General features: G+C 43.4%; 1 protein-coding gene across 2 annotated transcripts in view; it reads left to right on the top strand.

Moving 5' to 3' along the window:
- SLC7A13 (solute carrier family 7 member 13) overlaps positions 1–6,453 on the top strand; it is a 46,449-nt gene extending 39,996 nt beyond the window's left edge. Inside the window, exons 4-5 of one of the 2 annotated variants that reach the window (XM_053244474.1) lie at positions 479–594; positions 4,596–6,453. In XM_053244474.1, coding sequence (XP_053100449.1) covers positions 479–594; positions 4,596–4,829 — 350 coding nt within the window. In that variant the 3' untranslated portion in view covers positions 4,830–6,453. Of the gene's footprint in view, positions 1–229; positions 595–4,595 lie in introns of both variants that reach the window. The other variant, XM_053244473.1, reaches the window with a different exon arrangement.
- Positions 6,454–19,618: the final 13,165 nt, after the last annotated feature.

Below are 19,618 nucleotides of genomic sequence, written 5' to 3'. Positions count from 1 at the left end.
TTCAAATCCCCATTCAGCCATGAAACTCACTGGGTGACTCATGTATCTCTCAGCCTAACCTACCTCACAGGATTGTTGTGAGGATAAACATAAACATGTACTCTGGGCTCCTTAGAGGAAGAGAGGGCTAGAAATGGAAAATACATAAATAAAATCTGAACCTCCCCATAGTCCAATAACCAGATATTACCAATAGTCTTCTAATGATGATCTAATTGTTCCCTTCCAGTTGCTGTAGCAGTCACTTGGGCCGACAGAGTGATCCCTTCAGTTGCTTGGACTATTCCTTTATCTGTGGCTGTTTCAATATTTGGTGCCCTTAACAGCAGCATGTTCACACTTGGACGACTGAGCTACGCTGGAAGTCAGTCTGGACACTTGCCCATCATCATATCCATGCTTAACGTCCACTATTGGACTCCAGTACCAGCCATGATTTTCTCAACTGTGATTGCATCCATTTTTATTATTCCAACAGATCTCATTGCTTTAACCAATTTTTTTGGATTCTCTATATGGCTCATGATAGGATTAACATGTGCTAGCCTGATTGTCCTCCGGTACCGAGAGCCTAATCTGCACAGGCCCTACAAGGTAAAAGGAAAGAAAATCAAAATGTGTAATTAAGTTGTCTAATAGCATTGTATCATGAATAACATGTGGGTCTTGCAGGTATTGTGTTGTACGGACAACTTAACTTGAGCAAACTTAACTTATTTGATTTTAATTGCTGATATGATGAGGAAAATTACTCAGAGTAGTCTCATTGAAGTTGAATGTCCTTTTAATTTCAATGGGACTCCTCTGAGTAATTTTCCTCTTTGCATCATAGGAACACAGGAAGCTGCCTTATACTGAGTCAGACCATTTCTCCATCTAGCTCAGTATGGTATGCTCACACAGACTGGCAGCAGCTGCTCCACGATTACAGGCAGGAGTCTCTCACAGCCCTATCTGGAGATGAGGGAACTGGGAAACCATGGAGGGAACTTGGAACCTTCTACAAGCAAGCATGCAGGTGCTCTTCCCAGAGTAGCCCCATCTCCTAAAGGGAGTATTTTACAGGGCTCACACATGTAGTCTCCCATTCAAATGCAAAACAGGGTGGACCCTGCTTAACAAAGAACACAATTCGTGATTGCTACCACATGACCAGCCAATGCAATTTATGAAACTGCATTATACTAAGTCAGACCTTGGTCTGTCTAGGTCAGGGTGATCTAGGCCAGGAGTTCTCAACGTTGGGTCCCCAGATGTTTTTGGACTTCAACTCCCATAATCCCCAGCCCCAGTGGCCTTTGGTTGGGGATTATGGGAGTTGGTCCAATAACACCTGGAGACCCAACGTTGAGAATCTCTGATCTAGACTGTCTGGCTGTAGCTTTCTCAACTCTCTAAGGGTCTTTCCCATCACCTACTACACAGTCCTTTAAACAAGAGAAGATATGGATTCTCCCTGAGGTCTTCTGCATCATGCCAAACATGTGCTCTTCTACTGAGTGATGGCCTCTCGTACAACAATCTCCAAACTTACATGCCTATTGGATTTTAAAGTGGCTTAACTGGTATGGCTTGCATCAACCATGGGATCTCTAAGTATTAAATGAACTTCCTTAGGAAACTGCATGCTACTATCATGGGAGAAAATGCTGATTTAACCTTACTGCAAGACCCTGCTTTCATATAGTGCAGAATCACACGACCAAAATGCCTGTTAAAGTGGAGAGGAGAAAGTTATTTTTTTGCTGCCGTTTATGGTAGAATAAGATCTGCAGAGAGAGACACTTCACAATGAACCCCAGCTGGTTTTGTGGGTAGCGAGCATGAATTGTCCCCTTTGCAAAGCAGGGTCTGCCCTGGTTTACATTTGAATGGGAGACTGCATGTAAGCATTGTAAGGTATTTCCCTTAGGGATGGGGCCCCTCTGGAAAGAGCACCTGCATGCTTGCATACAGAAGGTTCCAAGTTCCCTCTCCTGGCATCTCCAAGATGGGGCTGTGAAATAGCGCAACCTTGGAGAAGCCGCTGCCAGTCTGTGTAGACAATACTGAGCTAGATGGACCAATGGTCTGACTCAGTATATGGCAACTTCCTATGTTCCTATGACCTGGCCATTCGGACAATGCCAAGTGAGCAGATCAAGTAGTGCCTTCTGTTCTTTGCTGCCCGTCTCACTATTGCTTCTGTCCACCTCTTCTAAGTCCCTTTGAAACATTTGTTCTTGGTAAAACAAAGGCAGGTGTGTGAGAGTGGCATCCAGCCTTAATTGTGTGCAATTGACACAAAATCTGAAGTGACTTTACACAGGCAAAGGTCTATGTGTGGAGAATGAGTTAGCTAAGCAATTTAGTTAGGCTGGCAAGCATTTCAGTACAGTCTTGACCATGGAGAAATGTCATTGTTTCATCTGTGAAAAGATTCTTTGAAACCTCTAAATAACATATGAGAGTGACAAGCACACGATTCACATTATTTTTAGGCTTCCTAGATCTAATCTTTCAGGAAAACAATGGGTTTCAGGAGAAGGGAGGGAGATGGATATACAATATAGGTCTCCAGTTTACAGACCTTTGTTTCAACATCTGAAGTGAGCCTAGATGTGTATAAATGTATGTGTGAAGGGATATTTATGACTAACTTGTTAATTTCAATGGGACTTCCATTGAGTAGTTGAGTCAGAATGTCAACCAGTTTTTTTAAAAAAGTAGATTTAATTAAAGGGTGGCAAGTATGGAAGAACTGTCTGTGCATCCTGACAGACAGTCCAACATATCTTCAAATGGTGAAAAAAGAAATGTGCATGCAGTACAGGAGTGAATCATGAGTGGAAGGGCAATGCCATTCCTGCATGAAACACATCAGCCGTGTAGACTGACAGCCTGGTTTTTGTTCATCAGCTGCAGCAGCATAACCAGAGGCAAGTGCTGGCTATAACTAAAGTGGCAGGCAGTCATAAGCCATGCATTAAAATGGCTGATGTGGCAGAGCATGTAGAAGGAAAACGCAACCCACCCAGTGCAAGTTTTACACTCGTGTTAGTCACCAATTTAAAACAAAGCCAGTTTGAGCCTTCCGTGTGAAAAATGGCTGAATGGTAGTTTAGATTTATCTATTTAATTTTATTTATATCCCACCTGACTCCAAAGGCTCCAGGTGGCTCACAAAAACAAACACACCCAGAGCAATTTTTAAATAGGGATTTGCAGTCACTATTGGGCGTAGTGACTGCAAAGTAATCATTCAGAACTCAGAATGTCTTGTGAAAATGGCCTGCATGGCATTGTAAACCTGCAGCTCTGGAGAAAGATTCTGCCTGGACCTGTTTCATTTCATGTGATTAAAAAAACAACACTAGATTGTCGGCAGCAGGGATATCATTGGGGGGGTGGTCATAGGGCCTGGGCCCCCAGTTAGTGGCTCAGAGCCCTGAAACTGACTAGCCACATCCTTCTTGAATGGGGGAGAGTCAGCAGTTGTCTCTGGGCTGCTCCAGAAGCAATGATAGCTTCTTGACTCATTGCTGTGCTGGGGGACAAAAAAAACAAAAACACTTGAGTCCGAAATATAGCACTTGTTTCCTCCAGTTTCCCATAAGAACAGCCCTGCTGGATCAGGCCAAAGGCATATCTAGTCCAACATCCTGTTTCATACAGTGGCCCACCAGATGCCTCTGACAAGCCCACAGGCAAAAGGCGAGTGTATGCCCCCTTTCCTGCTTCTATTCTCCTGCAACTGGTATTTAGAGGCATCTTCAGAGGTGCACTAGGTAATTCTGGAGCCTGGACCTAAAGGCTTTTGGAGCCCACTCCCCAGTATTTTTAACACATTTTTAACTTGACCGCACCACCCGGGACAGACTCAAAAGGACCCCCCCCCGGGGAGTGTGTTGGCCCGGGACTTTGGCCCAGAAGTTCAGGGGTAAGAGTGCCTCTGGGCATCTTGCCCCAAGACTAGAGGTGACCAATAGCCACCAGACTAGTAGCTATTGATAGACCTGTCTTCCATGATCAATTTACCTTATGCCCCTTTTAAAGCCACCCAAGCTGGTGGCCATCACCACATCTGATGGCAGAGAATTCCTCAGATTAATTATGTGCTGTGTGAAAAAGTACTTCCTTTTGTCGGTCCTAAATTTCCTGGCCTTCAGTTTCATGGGATGACCCTTGTTTCTAGTGTTGTGAGAGGGGGAGAAATTTTTCTCACTATCCACTCTCTACTCCATGTATAATTTTATACACTTCTATCATGTCTCCCCACAGCCACCTCTTTTCCAAACTAAAGAGCCCCAAGTGTTGTAGCCTTGCCTCATAAGGAAGGTGCACCAGGCCCCTGATCCTCTTGGTTGCCCTCTTCTGCACCTTATTCAGTTCTACAATGTTCCATTCCTGTAATTATTTCTGGGTAGGCATGAATGAGTTTAATTATCAAAAGCAGGGCTGTGGGCCTGGACCCTGGATCTAGCAATGATCCCTGACAACATAAGATACTGTGTTCAAAGCATGAGGAAAAAAAGGGTTTTATTCATCTGTATTTATTTACTGCTTGTTCATATATCTGAGTTTTGCTTTCTCAAACCTCTGCTTGTGTTTTGCAGGTGTTTCTACCAGTTGCCTTTGGCATGGTGGCGATAGCACTCTTCTTAGTACTCGCTCCTGTAATCTGGTCTCCAACGGTGCAGTACATATATGCATCCCTTTTCATGCTTGCCGGTCTTCCCTTATACCTGCCTTTGGTCCATTTCAAAATCCATTTTCAGTTTATTGACAAAATTACTTGCTATCTGCAGTTGTTGCTGCAGGTTTCACCTGCTAATGATAAATCTGAGTGAGGGCAAAGGTTTACACTCTGAACTGTTATCTAGATAACAGTTCTCATCAGCTTCTGGATCATTTGGAAGGCTAAAGAAGTCTTAGACTGCAGTCCTAAGCATACTTGACTCAGTGGGACATTTCTGGGTAAATAGGTATAAGGCTGGGCTGCAAGTCAATGAATTGCCTGAGTTTTAGTTTAGTTGAGTAGTGGATCAGTTAAATCAGCTTAAACACGTATTCTTTTAAAAAGCATGCTGTACTTCCTTTCCTTTTAGATGATTCATACGTAGCAGGTATCATTTAGAAGGAAATAGAAAGATGGTGCTTTCTATCTGCAGTATAGTACTTAAAGTACTTATATGTACTAGTGGTGAAAGTGGTATATAAATATTTGTCATATTCATACTGGTACTAATAACCATTTAAACACATTGGCTGATATACAGAGCAAAGGGACACTGATGCAGCAAGAGAGTTGCCTAACAGAACTTCGTGACTAACTGCACCAGTACAGCAAAGAAGCAGCAATTTTTGATATCCTCCTTTTACCCAGGAAATCCTCTGTGCCACCCATACATATGTCCCCAAGGGCTACACAACCATTAGAAACATATTTACTACTACTACTACAACAAATATTTATACACTACTTTTCAACAAAAGTTCCATCCCAAAGTGGTTTACAAAGAGACATAAAAACAAATATATAAATAAATAGAAATGGCTCCCTGTCCCCATAGGGCTCACAGTCTAAAAATCTATTTAAGCACAGAGAGGGCATCAAAAATTGCCTCTTCCTCACTGCACCGGTGAAGTTAGTAGGAAAGTTCTGTTAGGCTGCTCTCTCACTGCACTTTTGCATCCTTGCTTCATAGGTCGGTGGCCATTGAAAATCTCCTGCCCAATTAATCAAGGGCATCTTTTTTCATTGATAACAATGGGTGGGATGCAGACTAAGTTAGTCAGGACTAAACAAATAATAATAATAATAATAATAATAACAACAACAACAAGAAGAAGAAGAAGAAGAAGAAGAAGGTAGCAGGGATGATACACTGGAACATCTGAAAAAAATACAAGCTACCTGTAGCCAAACATTGGTGGGACCATAAAATTGAAAAGGTTGTAGAAAATGAAGATGCAAAAATATTATGGGACTTCCAACTACAAACAGACAAACATCTGCCACACAATACACCAGATATAACTGTAGTCGAGAAGAAAGAAAAACAAGTCAAAATAATCGACATAGCAATACCAGGGGATAGCAGAATAGAAGAAAAAGAAATAGAAAAAAATCACAAAATACAAGATTTACAAATTGAAATTGAAAGGCTGTGGCAGAAAAAGACCAAAATAATCCCAGTGGTAATTGGCACCCTAGGTGCAATTCCAAAACAACTTGAAGAGTACCTCAACACCACAGGAGCCACAGAAATCACCATCAGCCAATTACAAAAAGCAACTTTACTGGGAACAGCCTATATTTTGATACGATATCTATAATAACCAATAGTATTGATGAGAAAATTCAGCCATCCCAGGTCCTTGGGAAGGACTCGATGTCTAGATAAAACAAAGTCAATAACACCTCTCTGACTGTGTAAACAAGAAATAATAAAAGAAGCAAGTTACATTCCAGTTTGATTTATTTTGTTTTTCTTGTGTTTGTTTTTGTGAACCGCCTAGAGCCTTTGGAGTCAGGCAGTATATAAATAAAATAAATCAAATAAAAATAAATAAATAATAACTAACAAGTCTCATTAATTTTAGTAGGACTCCGTTATGACTAACTTATTCTGGATCCTGACCATTGTGCATTATTGATTAATCTAACCAATAATACTTAGCATTTGTAAAGAGCTTTTTCACGTTCAAAATACTCTGAGTATCCAAAGCATGAACTATCTTGCTGTATTCATTGCAGTTCTGCAAGATACATATTATTATCACCATATCACAGTTGGAGTGGCCTCATATCCATATGGAGTGGCCTCAAAGTGAGCTCATAGTAGAGAGGGCTATTCCCAAGTAAATATGCACAGGATTGCAGTCTTAATTACTTTGGCCAAAATGCTATCTTCCCTGAGCTTTCATGATAGGACCGGCTAGATTTCAAAATACATGTACATTAACTAGCTGCATTTGCTTACTTTACATCTTAGTTACCTTTGCCTCTTCCTTCCCTCAGTTATCTCTCCCACTATCTACATTTAGACTGTAGTGCCTTAGGTCAAGGACCTTCCTCTCCCTTCCACCACCCCTGCTTTTTAAAATTTTGCTTCTGTTATTCTGTAAAGTGCCATGTATATTGGTGGCACACTAAAAAATAAATATATAATCAGGTCAGTTTATAGTTTTGCTCACTGATTGCAGTGCCTGAGTGTGCTTTTAATGAATACCTGGAATTAGTCACCTTATTTTTCCTGACCTCTTAAGAGGCTCTCTGGCTGTTTTTACGACTAATATTCATCTTAGAACTGCTGCCACTTGAAGCAGATTTCATTATGAAACAAAGGCACAGAAAGATCTTTCAAAGTGGAGATGTACAGCTACCAGAGGCGTATCTACGGAAAATAACACCTAGGGCAAGCACTGAAATTGCGCCCCTGTCCAAACATCTGATAGCCATCTTTCAGATAACTTTACCATAATATCAGCTCAAAAATACAAGTCAAGCTCATTAATCTTTTAATTAACAAATTATGGCACTACATAAAAATTATAACTGCACTTTCCTTGCTTTCACTGATGCAAATTGGTCTATGATGTGATCTGGCAAACTAGTGCTTCTCACTCATGATAATCAAGGGTTGGTATGAGGCAAACATAACAAAGACTGTTAGACACTTTTGCAATTCAAAGTGCTCTGTTAATGATTTTTGTAGATGCATATGTTCATTAGACATTCACAGTGTACTTCAGGCCAAATATCATGAAATAATCCCTTTATTTTCCCACAGAGATATTGAATCTATAGGAATCCCTGGGCCCACTAGAAATAATTATATCATCAATATTCAATAAGGCTGTCAACTTACTTAAGAAAGTTAGTTGATTAATTGTCTGCTTTTAACCATTCAATAAATTCTATTTAATTACACACATATTATGAAATGTTCAGTATAGGTGCACTTTGATACTGAAGGACATGGAAGATAGTTTACACTTTAATAAACAAAGCCACCTTGGATGGCTAGACAGAAGAGACATGATTAATATTTTCTTTTCCTATGACTGTAATAAAAGATAATAAAATAAACAAGTGTGCACTTAATTCTGTCTCGCTTATTAAAATTTGCCTTGTCTGAATAAAACTGGCCCATCTCTGATTAAAACTAGCTAGAGCTTTAGTTGATTAATATGATTAAACTGATTAAAAGGTAGTAACCTTACAATTTAGCAGGATTTTTAGCAATCTTTTTTTCTTTTAATTTAGCAGCCATCTTAAAAACAGAAGGGGCTATGAGGGAAAGGAAGGTCAGACCACATAGATTTTCTCCAGGCTGATCTGTCTTCAACTTGGCCTTTAAGGTCTCTCAGTGGTGCAGTGGACAACAATTTACTATGGGCAAAAATGAAGGGCTCTCAACATTTCTCTCCACCCTAAAAGCACAGCAGAATTGTCACCAAAGATATGCATTGCAAGAGTTGTGTGGGAAACACAGTGCTGACAAACCACACAATATATTTATAATGTGGATATGGAGAACTAGAATATTATAATGGTGTGAGCGGAGAACTTCAAATTTCATTTCAGCCAGGAACTCAACAATTATTTTTAAACAATTATTTTAATTATTTTATAATAATTTTACTATTATTTTAAAAGTCTTGAAATGTCTTCCACAAAACATCTGCCTAAAAATCAGAAGATCATTTAACAGTGACTGTCTTTTAAGGGCAAATCAATTATTATTGTACCTAATAAATGCACTCAATTGTAATAATGATGACCTAAGTGCAGAGTTAACATTTTCAATGACAACCATTTTTAAAAAGTGTTTTCTTAATCATAGTGACCAAAAGATTTCCAAAATACATATTTCAATTTCTCCCCATGAAATAAATTATTATTAAATAATATCATTAAGAATATTTTTATATAGCACTTTTCAACAAAAAAAAGTGGGAATTGTAAAGCACCTACGTTAATGGGAATCATGCAGTGTGACATTAATCACATTAAATATAATCACTGTGCCATAGGGAGCAATGCGCCCCCGTCCCAGTTTCCTCCTCCCACACCAAGGGTCTTCCTTCCCTCAGCGGCGGGGAACTCGGGATGCCTACCTGTATAAAAAGCAGTGTGCTGGAAGTAGTGGCCCGAAACCCTCCCTCCCTCCCTCCCTCCCTTTCTTTCCCCTCTCTCCCCGCCTTTCCCTACCTGTTTGACGTGCCGAACAGAGGGGCAAAAAGGGCAGGGATGCAAACAGGGGAGGGTGCAAAGCTGATTCAGCATTTTCAGGGACTTCGAAGGGGATGTATGTATGTATTGGTTTATTTCGGCCCAAGGCCAGCATAGCGAAGGGGATGGAAACGCCATGCGTGGATTATAACTCAGGGCATGCACCTCCTCGGAGTCACGGCGACGGCTGGGAATCCCCCGCGTGCGCCTGCCAGCCTGGGGAGCACAGAACTAACCACTAAGGGCTGACAGTGGGTGGTCTCCCTGGATGTTTGTGGGAGAGTTAAAAACACAAAAGGTTTTCAGAACCCATGCCAAAGGCCAAAGGCAGTACATATGGACTCTGCAAGTGGTGTGTCTGGAGCCTCCAGCTCTTATTAGTGGGGGTGGGGGTGGAGGCAGGGGCTCAAAATGGAACCTTTAGGTAGAACTGCACAGAGTCAGTCTTCAAAACCTGTGCAGTGCCGCCCAAGAGCCCTCTGGGTGGGATGCATGCGGTACTTGGAGCCCCTGCAACACTCCCCTTTCTAGGAGGGTGAGTGACCTTTTAAAAACCCACTTTCACTTTGAGAGGACTAAAGGCGACAGGCGAGGTGACAGCAAAGGATGGGAGGCAGACCAGACAGACACTTTGGCTCCAGGTGATGGTTGGTGAAGGTGGCTGGCTGCGCTTGCAGACTTTGAAGGATGCGATTGGCTGGCTGGGAGGGTGGGCAACAAATGCACATGGCCTTACTTAGGTGGCCGGCGAGACCAGCACCTGCAAAAATGATGATTGCTTTTCTGACAGGGTGCTCTGTGTGTAAGATCCTGCTGGTTCTGTGGCTTTTTAGGAGCATCTCCATTTTAAAATATCGCAGTTCAAAATCTGGACCTGTCCTCTGTCCTGTTTGAGACCTTGCTTTCTTATTCAAGCAAATTACGTTCTTATTCAAGTGAATCACTTTCTTCACCACTCTCGGAGCTCTGGGCCCATAACCCTGTTGAGGGGTGTATGGAGAAACATTAAAGTCCTCACACAGCAGAGGATGCTCTGGTGGTAAAGAAACTTAGCCCAAGAGTTTATCTGGAGACAATAGGTTGAGTTAAAAAACACACAAATAAAGATTTATTAAGATACTAAACATTACATACTAATAGAGAGCCATTGAACAATATAACCAAACAGGCACAAGTCTTCAACAACTACTGAATAGTTCTAACTGACTCTTAACTGACTAAGAGAGACCTATTAACAATACTCCACATGCCTCTAGTGGCCAGAAGAGGTCATTGTGGTACTAAGAGCAATGCTTTAGAGCAGGCCTGTTCAACTTTGCCCCCACCCCCAGCTGTTTTTGGACTTCAACTCCCATAATCCCCAGCCATAGTGGCCCACAGCCGCCCCGAGCAGTAGTGTACTGGAGAGGCAGGGTATAAATACTTTCAATAAATAGCCAGGGATTATGGGAGTTGTAGTCCAACATCTGCAGGAGGGCCAAATTTGAGCAGCCCTGTTGTAAAGTCTGTGTGTTGGGACTGGCGGGCGGGGGGAGGTGGAGTCAAAAAGAGAAGAGAGGAGAAGGAGAAAATGGAGTTGTTTCTGGAATAAAGTCTTAGTTAAATCCACATAAGATTGTTTTGCTTTTAGGAGGGAAGCAGTTTTAAAAGCGTCTTAAATGAGCAAATATGCACTGTACACTGATGATACTGGCTGACATCCTGACCTCTGAAGCAACGTGAGGGTGTGTATTTGTGATCTTACAGAGCACAGAGTGTGAGCTGCACCCCAAAGTGTTAAGCTCTTGTCCAACAGCATGCCCATTGAAGAACTGCAGGAGCTGCACTAGGGCTCTTGGTGCATCCCCGCAGAGCTTTGGTAGTCAGGATGTTGGCCACTGTGTGTAATCCAAATATCCCACATGCAGTGAATTTAATGGCTGCAATCCAGATATACACGTGCAAGAGATCAGGGTTTTCTCTGTAGACCTCCCTGGCAACAGTTCGCAGTATGGCTAACCTGGTTGAGCCACAGAACTATAAAGAAAAATAACATAACAGAGCTGTATCAAACAAAATAACAAAAGGAGCAAGAATCAAAGGTGCGGCGTACAAAACATCAGTGTTTTCATACCTTGGGCAAACCACCTTCTTTGGGATTATTTGCCCTCATTTCTGGACAAGAACAGATTATGGATTATTATTATTTTTTAAGTGCATTGAGTATAAAAACACAAATGGCGACTTGTTGGCTCACATGAGAAAGCTAAACTTGGATGCTGCCAGATAAAATTGTTTACCCTATGCTATATCACAAAATTGCCACCTAATGGCACAGCAGGGAAATGACCTGACTAGCAAGCCAGAGGTTGCTGGTTCGAATCCCCGCTGATATGTTTCCCAGACTATGGGAAACGCTTGTATCAGGCAGCAGTGATATAGGAAGATGCTGAAAAACATCTCATACTGCACGGGAGATGGCAATGGTAAACCCCTCCTGTATTCTATCAAAGACAGCCACAGGGCTCTGTGGTCGCCAGGAGTCGACACCCACTCGACAGTACACTTTATTTTTATATCATAAAAATTAGATGTTTTGCACCTGAAGGAAAAAGCCAAACTTACAGACCTCCTCTCTGCTCTGGATGTTATTTTTGAATGAGACAAAGAAATGGAGACAGAATGAAGCAGGAAAATATTGTCAAAGCCCTGCACCAAATATGAGATCACACCAGAATTACAGTGATGTTACAAGAGCATTATAAGCAGATTTGTTAGGGCAAATGTTTTGGGTTTGGGATGCCAGATTTAGTTGTAGTGAGATGGTCTCTATCAAGCTGTCCAGCAGATGGCACCACACTAATATGTCTACCCTGAAAAATGAGGTCGCTTATATGTTAACTGATAGAAACAGTATTAAATAAATAATCGCCAAAAATAAAGGGATCTTTAAATCAGATAAAAATATGAAGAAATTATTCCCTAGGTCAGAAACGTAAAAGACAAAATTAGACAGATTTTTTTAAAAAATGAAACTAATTTCTAGTTGATGTGTCCTTACTTTGAATATATTATAAGGTTATGCAGGGATTACTTGGACTTGAATAGGACTACCCCCAAAATAGCAACCATTGAATTATTCATTCAGATATAGGTGGGTTCACACACACACACACACACACACACACACACACACGACACAAGGACCTGTGCAAAAAGTGTGCAATGCTGTTGAACATCTTGCCATAGAGCAGGAAGCAGAGAGCCTTTGGCCCTGTAAGCCCAGACCATGTAGAGGATTGACTAGAGCAAGCTGTAATGACCAAGAGGGATCATGATTTCAAAGCCCCTACTGGATCCCATGTACTGTCCCACAGGGGCTAAGAAAGAGTGCACAGCTGGCTTCCTGGGAAAGAGAAAGGTGTCAAAACCTGCCACTTTCCCACTGCACCTGTGCAGTTGGGAAGTTCTGTTAGGCTACGTGTGAGGGCTGGCATGTGGAGTCAGTGCCTGTATTCTCCATTTCCCATGGGCGGGGAGGGGGGAAGGCTGGATTGTGTCCAGGACAATTGGAGAACAACTATGTAAACATTTATGAAATGCTGCAATGTAATGATAATGTGGTTACTAAAGGTGACAGAGTGTGTATGTGTGCGCATGCACACATACACACAGTTTTGACTTCAACATTTGAGAAATGTGATCTGTACCAAACAGTAAGGCAATTTGCTGTTAGATATTAAAAGACCTAAGCACATTGATATGCTGCTCAGTACTGTTCTGTTGATTCTGCCATGTTGCCGTTTAGCCTGGAGGCTCAAGCACTGCAAAAAGAAAATTCAGCAGTAATGCTTATTGCTCCTAGTAGGAAAAAGAACCTCAACATCAACACAATAAATAGAGCTACATCGGTGCCTATCATTTTGTTTATTTATTGCAAGATTCACGTTGTAACATTCATTACCGGCTTTCACCAGCCCATGACTGTTGACCTTGGCCTTCCTACCCTCCTTGCGTTCATTACTACAGCTTATTCTGTAATAATGTCAGCCTGCCGGGCAGATCCTGTGGTCCCACTGTGTCGGGAGGCTGCTACACATGGGTTGCACTGACCTATTGTAGTTGCAATTCAGTTGGGGCTGGAAAAGACCTGAATGCTTTAGTTACAATCCCTGGCAGCTCTAGGTAAGATTTGGAAAGATCCCTATCTGATATCCTGGAAAGCTGCTATCAGCCAATGATACGATGAGTTGCGATGTTGGCATGTCTCAGTATAAAGCAGTTTCCTGTGCTCCTATAATCTCTTAGTCTCAACAGCTAATGAAAAAAACCCAACTCAGTATGTGCAGAAAAAAAAGGCTAATAAACAGCCTCTATTAGAGACCCTGGTAAATCGGCTGCAACAGCCAATTATGACTGTGCTCCCTGACAATGTCCCCACGTTAGCTGCACACTGAACATGAGATAATGAACATGAGATAATGACTAGAATGCCATGATAACTGCACCCTCTTCTCTGAGGCCGCTAGGAACAAGGTTCTACTTCTGCCCCGCCTATCTGGGGAGGCAGCTCTGGTGCTTGAAGCTAAGCATTACATTGCCTCTCTGTCAGTTCCCACCTCGTGTGTTGGTTGTATTGATGAGCAGGGGAGCATGTGAGGCTGGTCCCTTAGGACAACGTGGTTCAGGGGGCACTGTTTCTAAGGGTCCCAGTTTGGGGACTTTGAATTCCTATTGGTCAGATTCAGGCATGTTTCTGGGGCCTGTCCATAACCTCTGCCACTGTTACTTGGTTTCCTGGCCTGCTTGAGGTTGGGATTGTGGAACACAGGAACATAGGAAGCTGCCATATGCTGAGTCAGACCATTGGTCTATCTAGCTCAGTATTGTCTTCACAGACTGGCAACAGCTTCTCCAAGGTTGCAGGCAGGAATCTCTCTCAGCCCTATCTTGGAGAAGCCAGGGAGGGAACTTGAAACCTTCTGCTCTTCCCAGAGCGGCTCCATCCCCTAAGGGGAATATCTTACAGTGCTCACAGTTCTAGTCTCCCATTCATATGCAACCAGGGCAGACCCTGTTTAGCTAAAGGGACAAGTCATGCTTGCTATCCCAAGACCAGCTTTCCTCTCCTGTAGAGAGACTGTAGGGACAAGGTAGAATTGACACTAATGATCAAGGGGACAGAAAGTGATGTTGTGAGTGGTTAGGTATTGCACTGAGAAAGAGCAAAGCAATGGGGAACAGGAGATTTGAGTTTGAGTTCCATCTCTGCAACCACATGGTGACCCCCACTAAGAAAAGTTCACATTTGGATGTTCTGCCTTCAGAACTAATTTTAGATAATTCAATTCAATTCATTACAGTCAACGGCCAACATTAAATACACATCCCCTTTATTTTAGATATAAAAATTCTTTTTATCAAATCCACACCTCTCACATCTTTACCAGCACAAAGAAACAGAGTGGTTATCTTATTCTCATTAGCTGATGCAACCTGACAGAACTGCACTCTTAATTAAGTTGGTTCAGGATTATTTACACCCTACTTAAAACAAACAAGTGGGAGAAAGTTCCACTGAACTTTCATAGCTGTGCAGATAAAGATTTACAGCACGTTTTATCCATGCATAGGAACCTCTTCTGGAGGAAGAGATCAGCTCAAAGATGGGACAATGTTTGAGAACATATAAAATGATTTCTTAAAAACAGGACAAAATGCAAATTATGCAGTTTTTATCTTTTAGTTGTGTCGAAGAAAGAAATGCATAAACAGAAGTTGCTTTCTACTTTTTGATAATTTCCCATCCAATCAATATGATTTGTTGCTACACAATTTTAATTTGAATGTGCACTGCTTAAGAAGCCAGAAAAAATGACCTCAATTCAGACCAAGAACATCACTTTAATTACATTTCCCCCAATGTTCCAATTAAAATACCAACTGAACAGTTGGTCTGGATAACTTTGGATCAATAACATGCACTCAGAGTGCATTCTGACAGTCATACGTGACTGTTGCACAGCAGTAATAGATAGCAATGGATTTGAGGTTATGATTATGCATGTCAGCTGGTTTACTCTTTATGTTGGGCAGATCATTGGCTAATAGGCCAAGAGGCCAGAGGATGCTCCAGAATGTGGCATTAATAGCTATGCAGTACCCTTAGGGAAAAGCCATTAAGAGATGTGCAAGTTGGCAATTGGTCACCTCCACCTGATAGGAGAGGTTGATGAGAGTGTAAAGTGACTCTCCTTCCTTCCTTCCTTCTCACTCCCAGCCAGGTCTGCTTTTTGGTCAGTGAAAAGAAGCAGCAAGTTTTAAGTTAGGATGAGACACATCAGACTGGACTTTGGAAATGCTGGAATTGAGAAGATGGGGAGGGAAAAGACACAAGAGTACAGGGTTTGCTCTCTGGGAACTGATAAAACCCATTGCTGATTTGTAGGAATGTCCTGCTATTCTGACTCTATCTTAACTTACTTGTTTATTTGTAAATACGCCAACTATTACAAAGACACTATTAACCACCAAAGAGCTCTCATAGGAACATAGGAAGGTGCCATATACTGAGTCAGGCAGCGGCTTCTCCAAGGTTGCAGGCAGGAATCTGTCTCAGCCCTATCTTGGAGATTCTGCCAGGGAGGGAACCTGAAACCTTCTGCTCTTCTCAGAGCGGCTCCATCACCTGAGGGGAATGTCTTACAGAGCTCACACATCTAGTCTCCCATTTATATGCAACCAGGGCAGACCCTGCTTAGCTATGGAGACAACTCATGCTTGCTACCACAAGACCAGCTCTCCTCCAAAGGAAGCCAGAATCCACGTAGTGATGCACACCTGGAGCTTCTCACCACTTGGAGATGTGTGAAGCAGGCATATAGCAATACACTTCTGTGATAAGAACTCAAATGATGAGTAAAACAAATCCCGATATAATCCTATTTTTAAAAAAATGTTGTTAAAATGTAGCCGTTTTTCTAATATAAGCTGTGCATTATACCCCCATCCAAGGAAGGACTAGTCTTAAGGACCAACTTCCACCATCCCATGCAGATGCCCTTTTAGGCAGTTGGGCATAGACTGGGGCTGCTTGATTTGTGAACCCATGATCTTGTGATTGAGCATTGTGCTGGGTGGGTGGGTGGATATAACTATTTCAAAACAAACAAATATTAGGGGCCAAACAACTGTTTTCCAACATTCTAAAACAAGGTTGTGTGCATTCTGTGTCTACTTTTTAAAAATAAAAACTCTGCAAAAGAAAACTCAGATTTTGCAACCTATATGCATTTTTTTCTCTTTATTCTCCCTCTGCTAGTCATGGAACTGAAGTCCCACCCAATAAAAACTAGAACTCTCATTTACCACCCCATATAGATTCTAAGTTTTCAGCAAGCATCATCCAGAAATTTCCACACCAGCTGCAAGGAATAGAAACTTGTTTTAAACACACACACACACTTCTCAGGTTGGTGAAAGCTTGAATCCATGACCAAATTCTGCATTTGTGCAGTGCAGTCCCAGAATCACAGGACATGCACAACCCTGGATATAGCAAAGCAAAGAAATGCAAGAGATAGCACAATAATTTCAACTATAAAAATAAGTGCATTATTCTGTAATTTGGGAGCGAAAATATAATAGGCTTGTATGATTGGCTCTGTGGTCACCAGGAATCGACACTAACTCGATGGCACAACTTTACCTTTATTATTGTTTGAGGTATGTCAATAATAGCTAGCTTAACCCACAAAGAGCACCTATGCTAGTACTTGATTGCTCCCCTCACCCCCTGCCACAGCCCCCCTCACCTCAGAGATCTCTCCACCCTCACCTGAGCCGCACTCCTCCTCCTCCTGCTCCATCCCATTACTTCCATCCCCCTCATCCCTCTTGGTTGCGGTTGCAGCATTGCTGGCACCTATTGGCCAAGCTGCAGCCCCCTATTCCCAGAGACCTCCCCACCCACACCCGAGCCCCGCTCCTGCTCTTCCCCACAGGAGCAGCAGCAGCAGCAGTGGTTGACTGGGCCCTTCCTTGCTGCCGACTCCACCATGGCCTCTCATTCCACTCAGACCGCTGACAGGCCCAGGCCCAGGGCCGTCCCTTGCCTGCCTGCCTCCCTCCACCAATGGCCTCCATAGCCCCAAACAGCAGCAGTGGTTGACTGGGACCTTCCTTACTGCCAATATGCACCACCATGGCCTCTTGTTCCCATCAAGCCGCTGACAGGCTCGGGCTCAGGCCCGTCCCTCGCCCTTCCTTCTTTTTCTCTTCCCCTCCCTTCTTTTTCTCTCTTTCTCTCTCCTCCACTCACTCTTCCCTTTTGTTTTGCTTCCCCTCCCTTCTTCCCCCCCTTCTCTCTCTCTCTCTCCCTTCCTGAGTTAACAGATCTTGTTCATCTTGTTTCCTCATCTAATTTACAACAGCAGCCTTCTTCTCCTGAAGGGGCTCTTTCCTCCCTCACGACCCCTCTCTTCGCAGACTCCTGCCCACGATCCTTTTGTATATTAGATTCCTCTCCTCTATAATCAAGAACTTCCAATCAGTAACAGTTGCATTCCAACTGACCTTAACCATCACAGTGGGGATATGGAATCCCCACTGCCCAATCACCATGGTGCTTCTGCTCTCACAGGCTCCTCTCCCCATCTGCATATGGAATCTCCACTGCCCAATCACCATGGTGTTTCTGCTCGCAAACTCTCACGAGAGCTGCCATGCGCGAGATTAGCCAAGGGTACACCTTAGAGAAATCTATCTATCTATCTATCTATCTATCTATCTATCTATCTATCTATCCACCCCCTGGACATTCATCAGGCACTTATTGTCTTCTTGCTATTCTTATTCTATTTTGAAGGGCTTGAAAATGTTGTTTCTCTTGGAAAATGTTTGAGTAAAACAGATGTTGCACTAATTATTAGATACTAGTGTTTTCTAGCCCGTTGTAATAACGGGCGCTAGTAGGGGAGAGTTTTGCTGCCTCCCGCTGCCGTCTCTGCCTTCCCCGTAGCCCCTGCCCCCGCCCTCGCCCTCTCCCAGCCGGCCCCGCCGCCTCGCCGGGTCCCCGCCGCCGTTTTCCCTGGCCTTCCACTGCTGGGCCCGCCGCCTTCTCCGGGTGAGTCCACGGCTCTGGCTGGGCCCGCCGCCGCCTTCTCCGCTCGCCTGGCCTTCCCCCGCCGCCTCTTCCGCTTGCCGTCCACCGCCTCCTGCAGGCTTCGCTTCTTCGGGGCGGCCACTCGCCTCGCCGGGCCGCCGTCTTCCCTGGCTTTCCCCTGCCGGGCCCGCCGCCTTCTCCGGGTGAGTCGGCGGCTCCGGCCGGGCCCGCCGCCGCCGCCTCCTCCGCTTGCCTGGCTTTCCCCCGCGGCCTCCTCCACTCGCCGTCCACCGCCGCCTGCAGGCTTCGTTTTTTCGGGGCGGCCGCTTCTGGCCGCCCAAGATGGCCACCGGGTGCCGGTGGTCGTGTCTCCCTTGCCCTGTTCTGCGCCTGCACTTCGCGCAGGCGCAGAACAGGGCAGGGAGGCACAGACACACGCTTGGTGTCCGTCCACGGACGGACACCAAGCGTTTTATTAGAGAGGATTGTTGAAATCTTTCACACATAAACTAATCTCTCTTTCTCTCTACTTTGTGTGCGTGTGCCTGAGTTGCTGGCAATTTTCTGGTCTGCTTTTAAAAAACACACCCACCCTCCTCTCATCCAATTCTTGGATGGCATTTACTGATATTTGAATTCCCTTGCTTCATTGACTAGTCTGCTGACTAAAGTACTCAATGGTAATTAGAATTTCACTTACGGAAACATGCACTCTTCCGTTGCTTTCCTGTTCCTGTTGCCTCTCTTTCTGTCCTGCAGCCTCTGCCATGGCCACTGCCTTTGTTCTTTCTCCCCTCCCCTCCCCTCCACCCACCTGTGTGGAAGGAGTCATCTTGGTGGCCCCACTACAAAAAATAGCAAAGATTACTGGTCTATACTTTTTTTTTTTTTTTAGATTGTGAGCACTTTGGGGACAGGGATCCATTTTTATTTATGTTTTATTTCTCTATGTAAACTGCTTTGAGAACTTTTGTTGGAAAGTGGTGTATAAATATTTGTCATCATCCTATACTGACTGGCAGCAGTTCTCTGAAGTTTCAAGAAGGAGTCTTTCCTAGCCCTACCAGGAGATGCCAGGAATTGCAACTGGGAGCTTCTGCATACAAATCAGATGCTGATCTATGGCCCTAACCCCACAGATAGCTTTACATCTGGGTACAAAAGGACTCTCTAAAGTTGGGAGGGTTCTATTGTCAGAGTCACCTTTTCCACTCCCTTCCTCACATGGGCTATTTCCTCCTCTCTTCCTTTCTCTCTACATCCTTTTAGTTCTTTCCCTGCTCAAATGGAAAATCCTTATGCTTATTTGTAGTTGA

This window comes from Hemicordylus capensis, chromosome 4 (genome assembly GCF_027244095.1).
Source record: "Hemicordylus capensis ecotype Gifberg chromosome 4, rHemCap1.1.pri, whole genome shotgun sequence".
Classification (NCBI taxonomy): Eukaryota; Metazoa; Chordata; class Lepidosauria; order Squamata; family Cordylidae; genus Hemicordylus; species Hemicordylus capensis.
The sequence above is the reverse complement of the archived record's forward strand: the minus strand, read 5'-3'. Positions and strand labels throughout refer to the sequence as shown.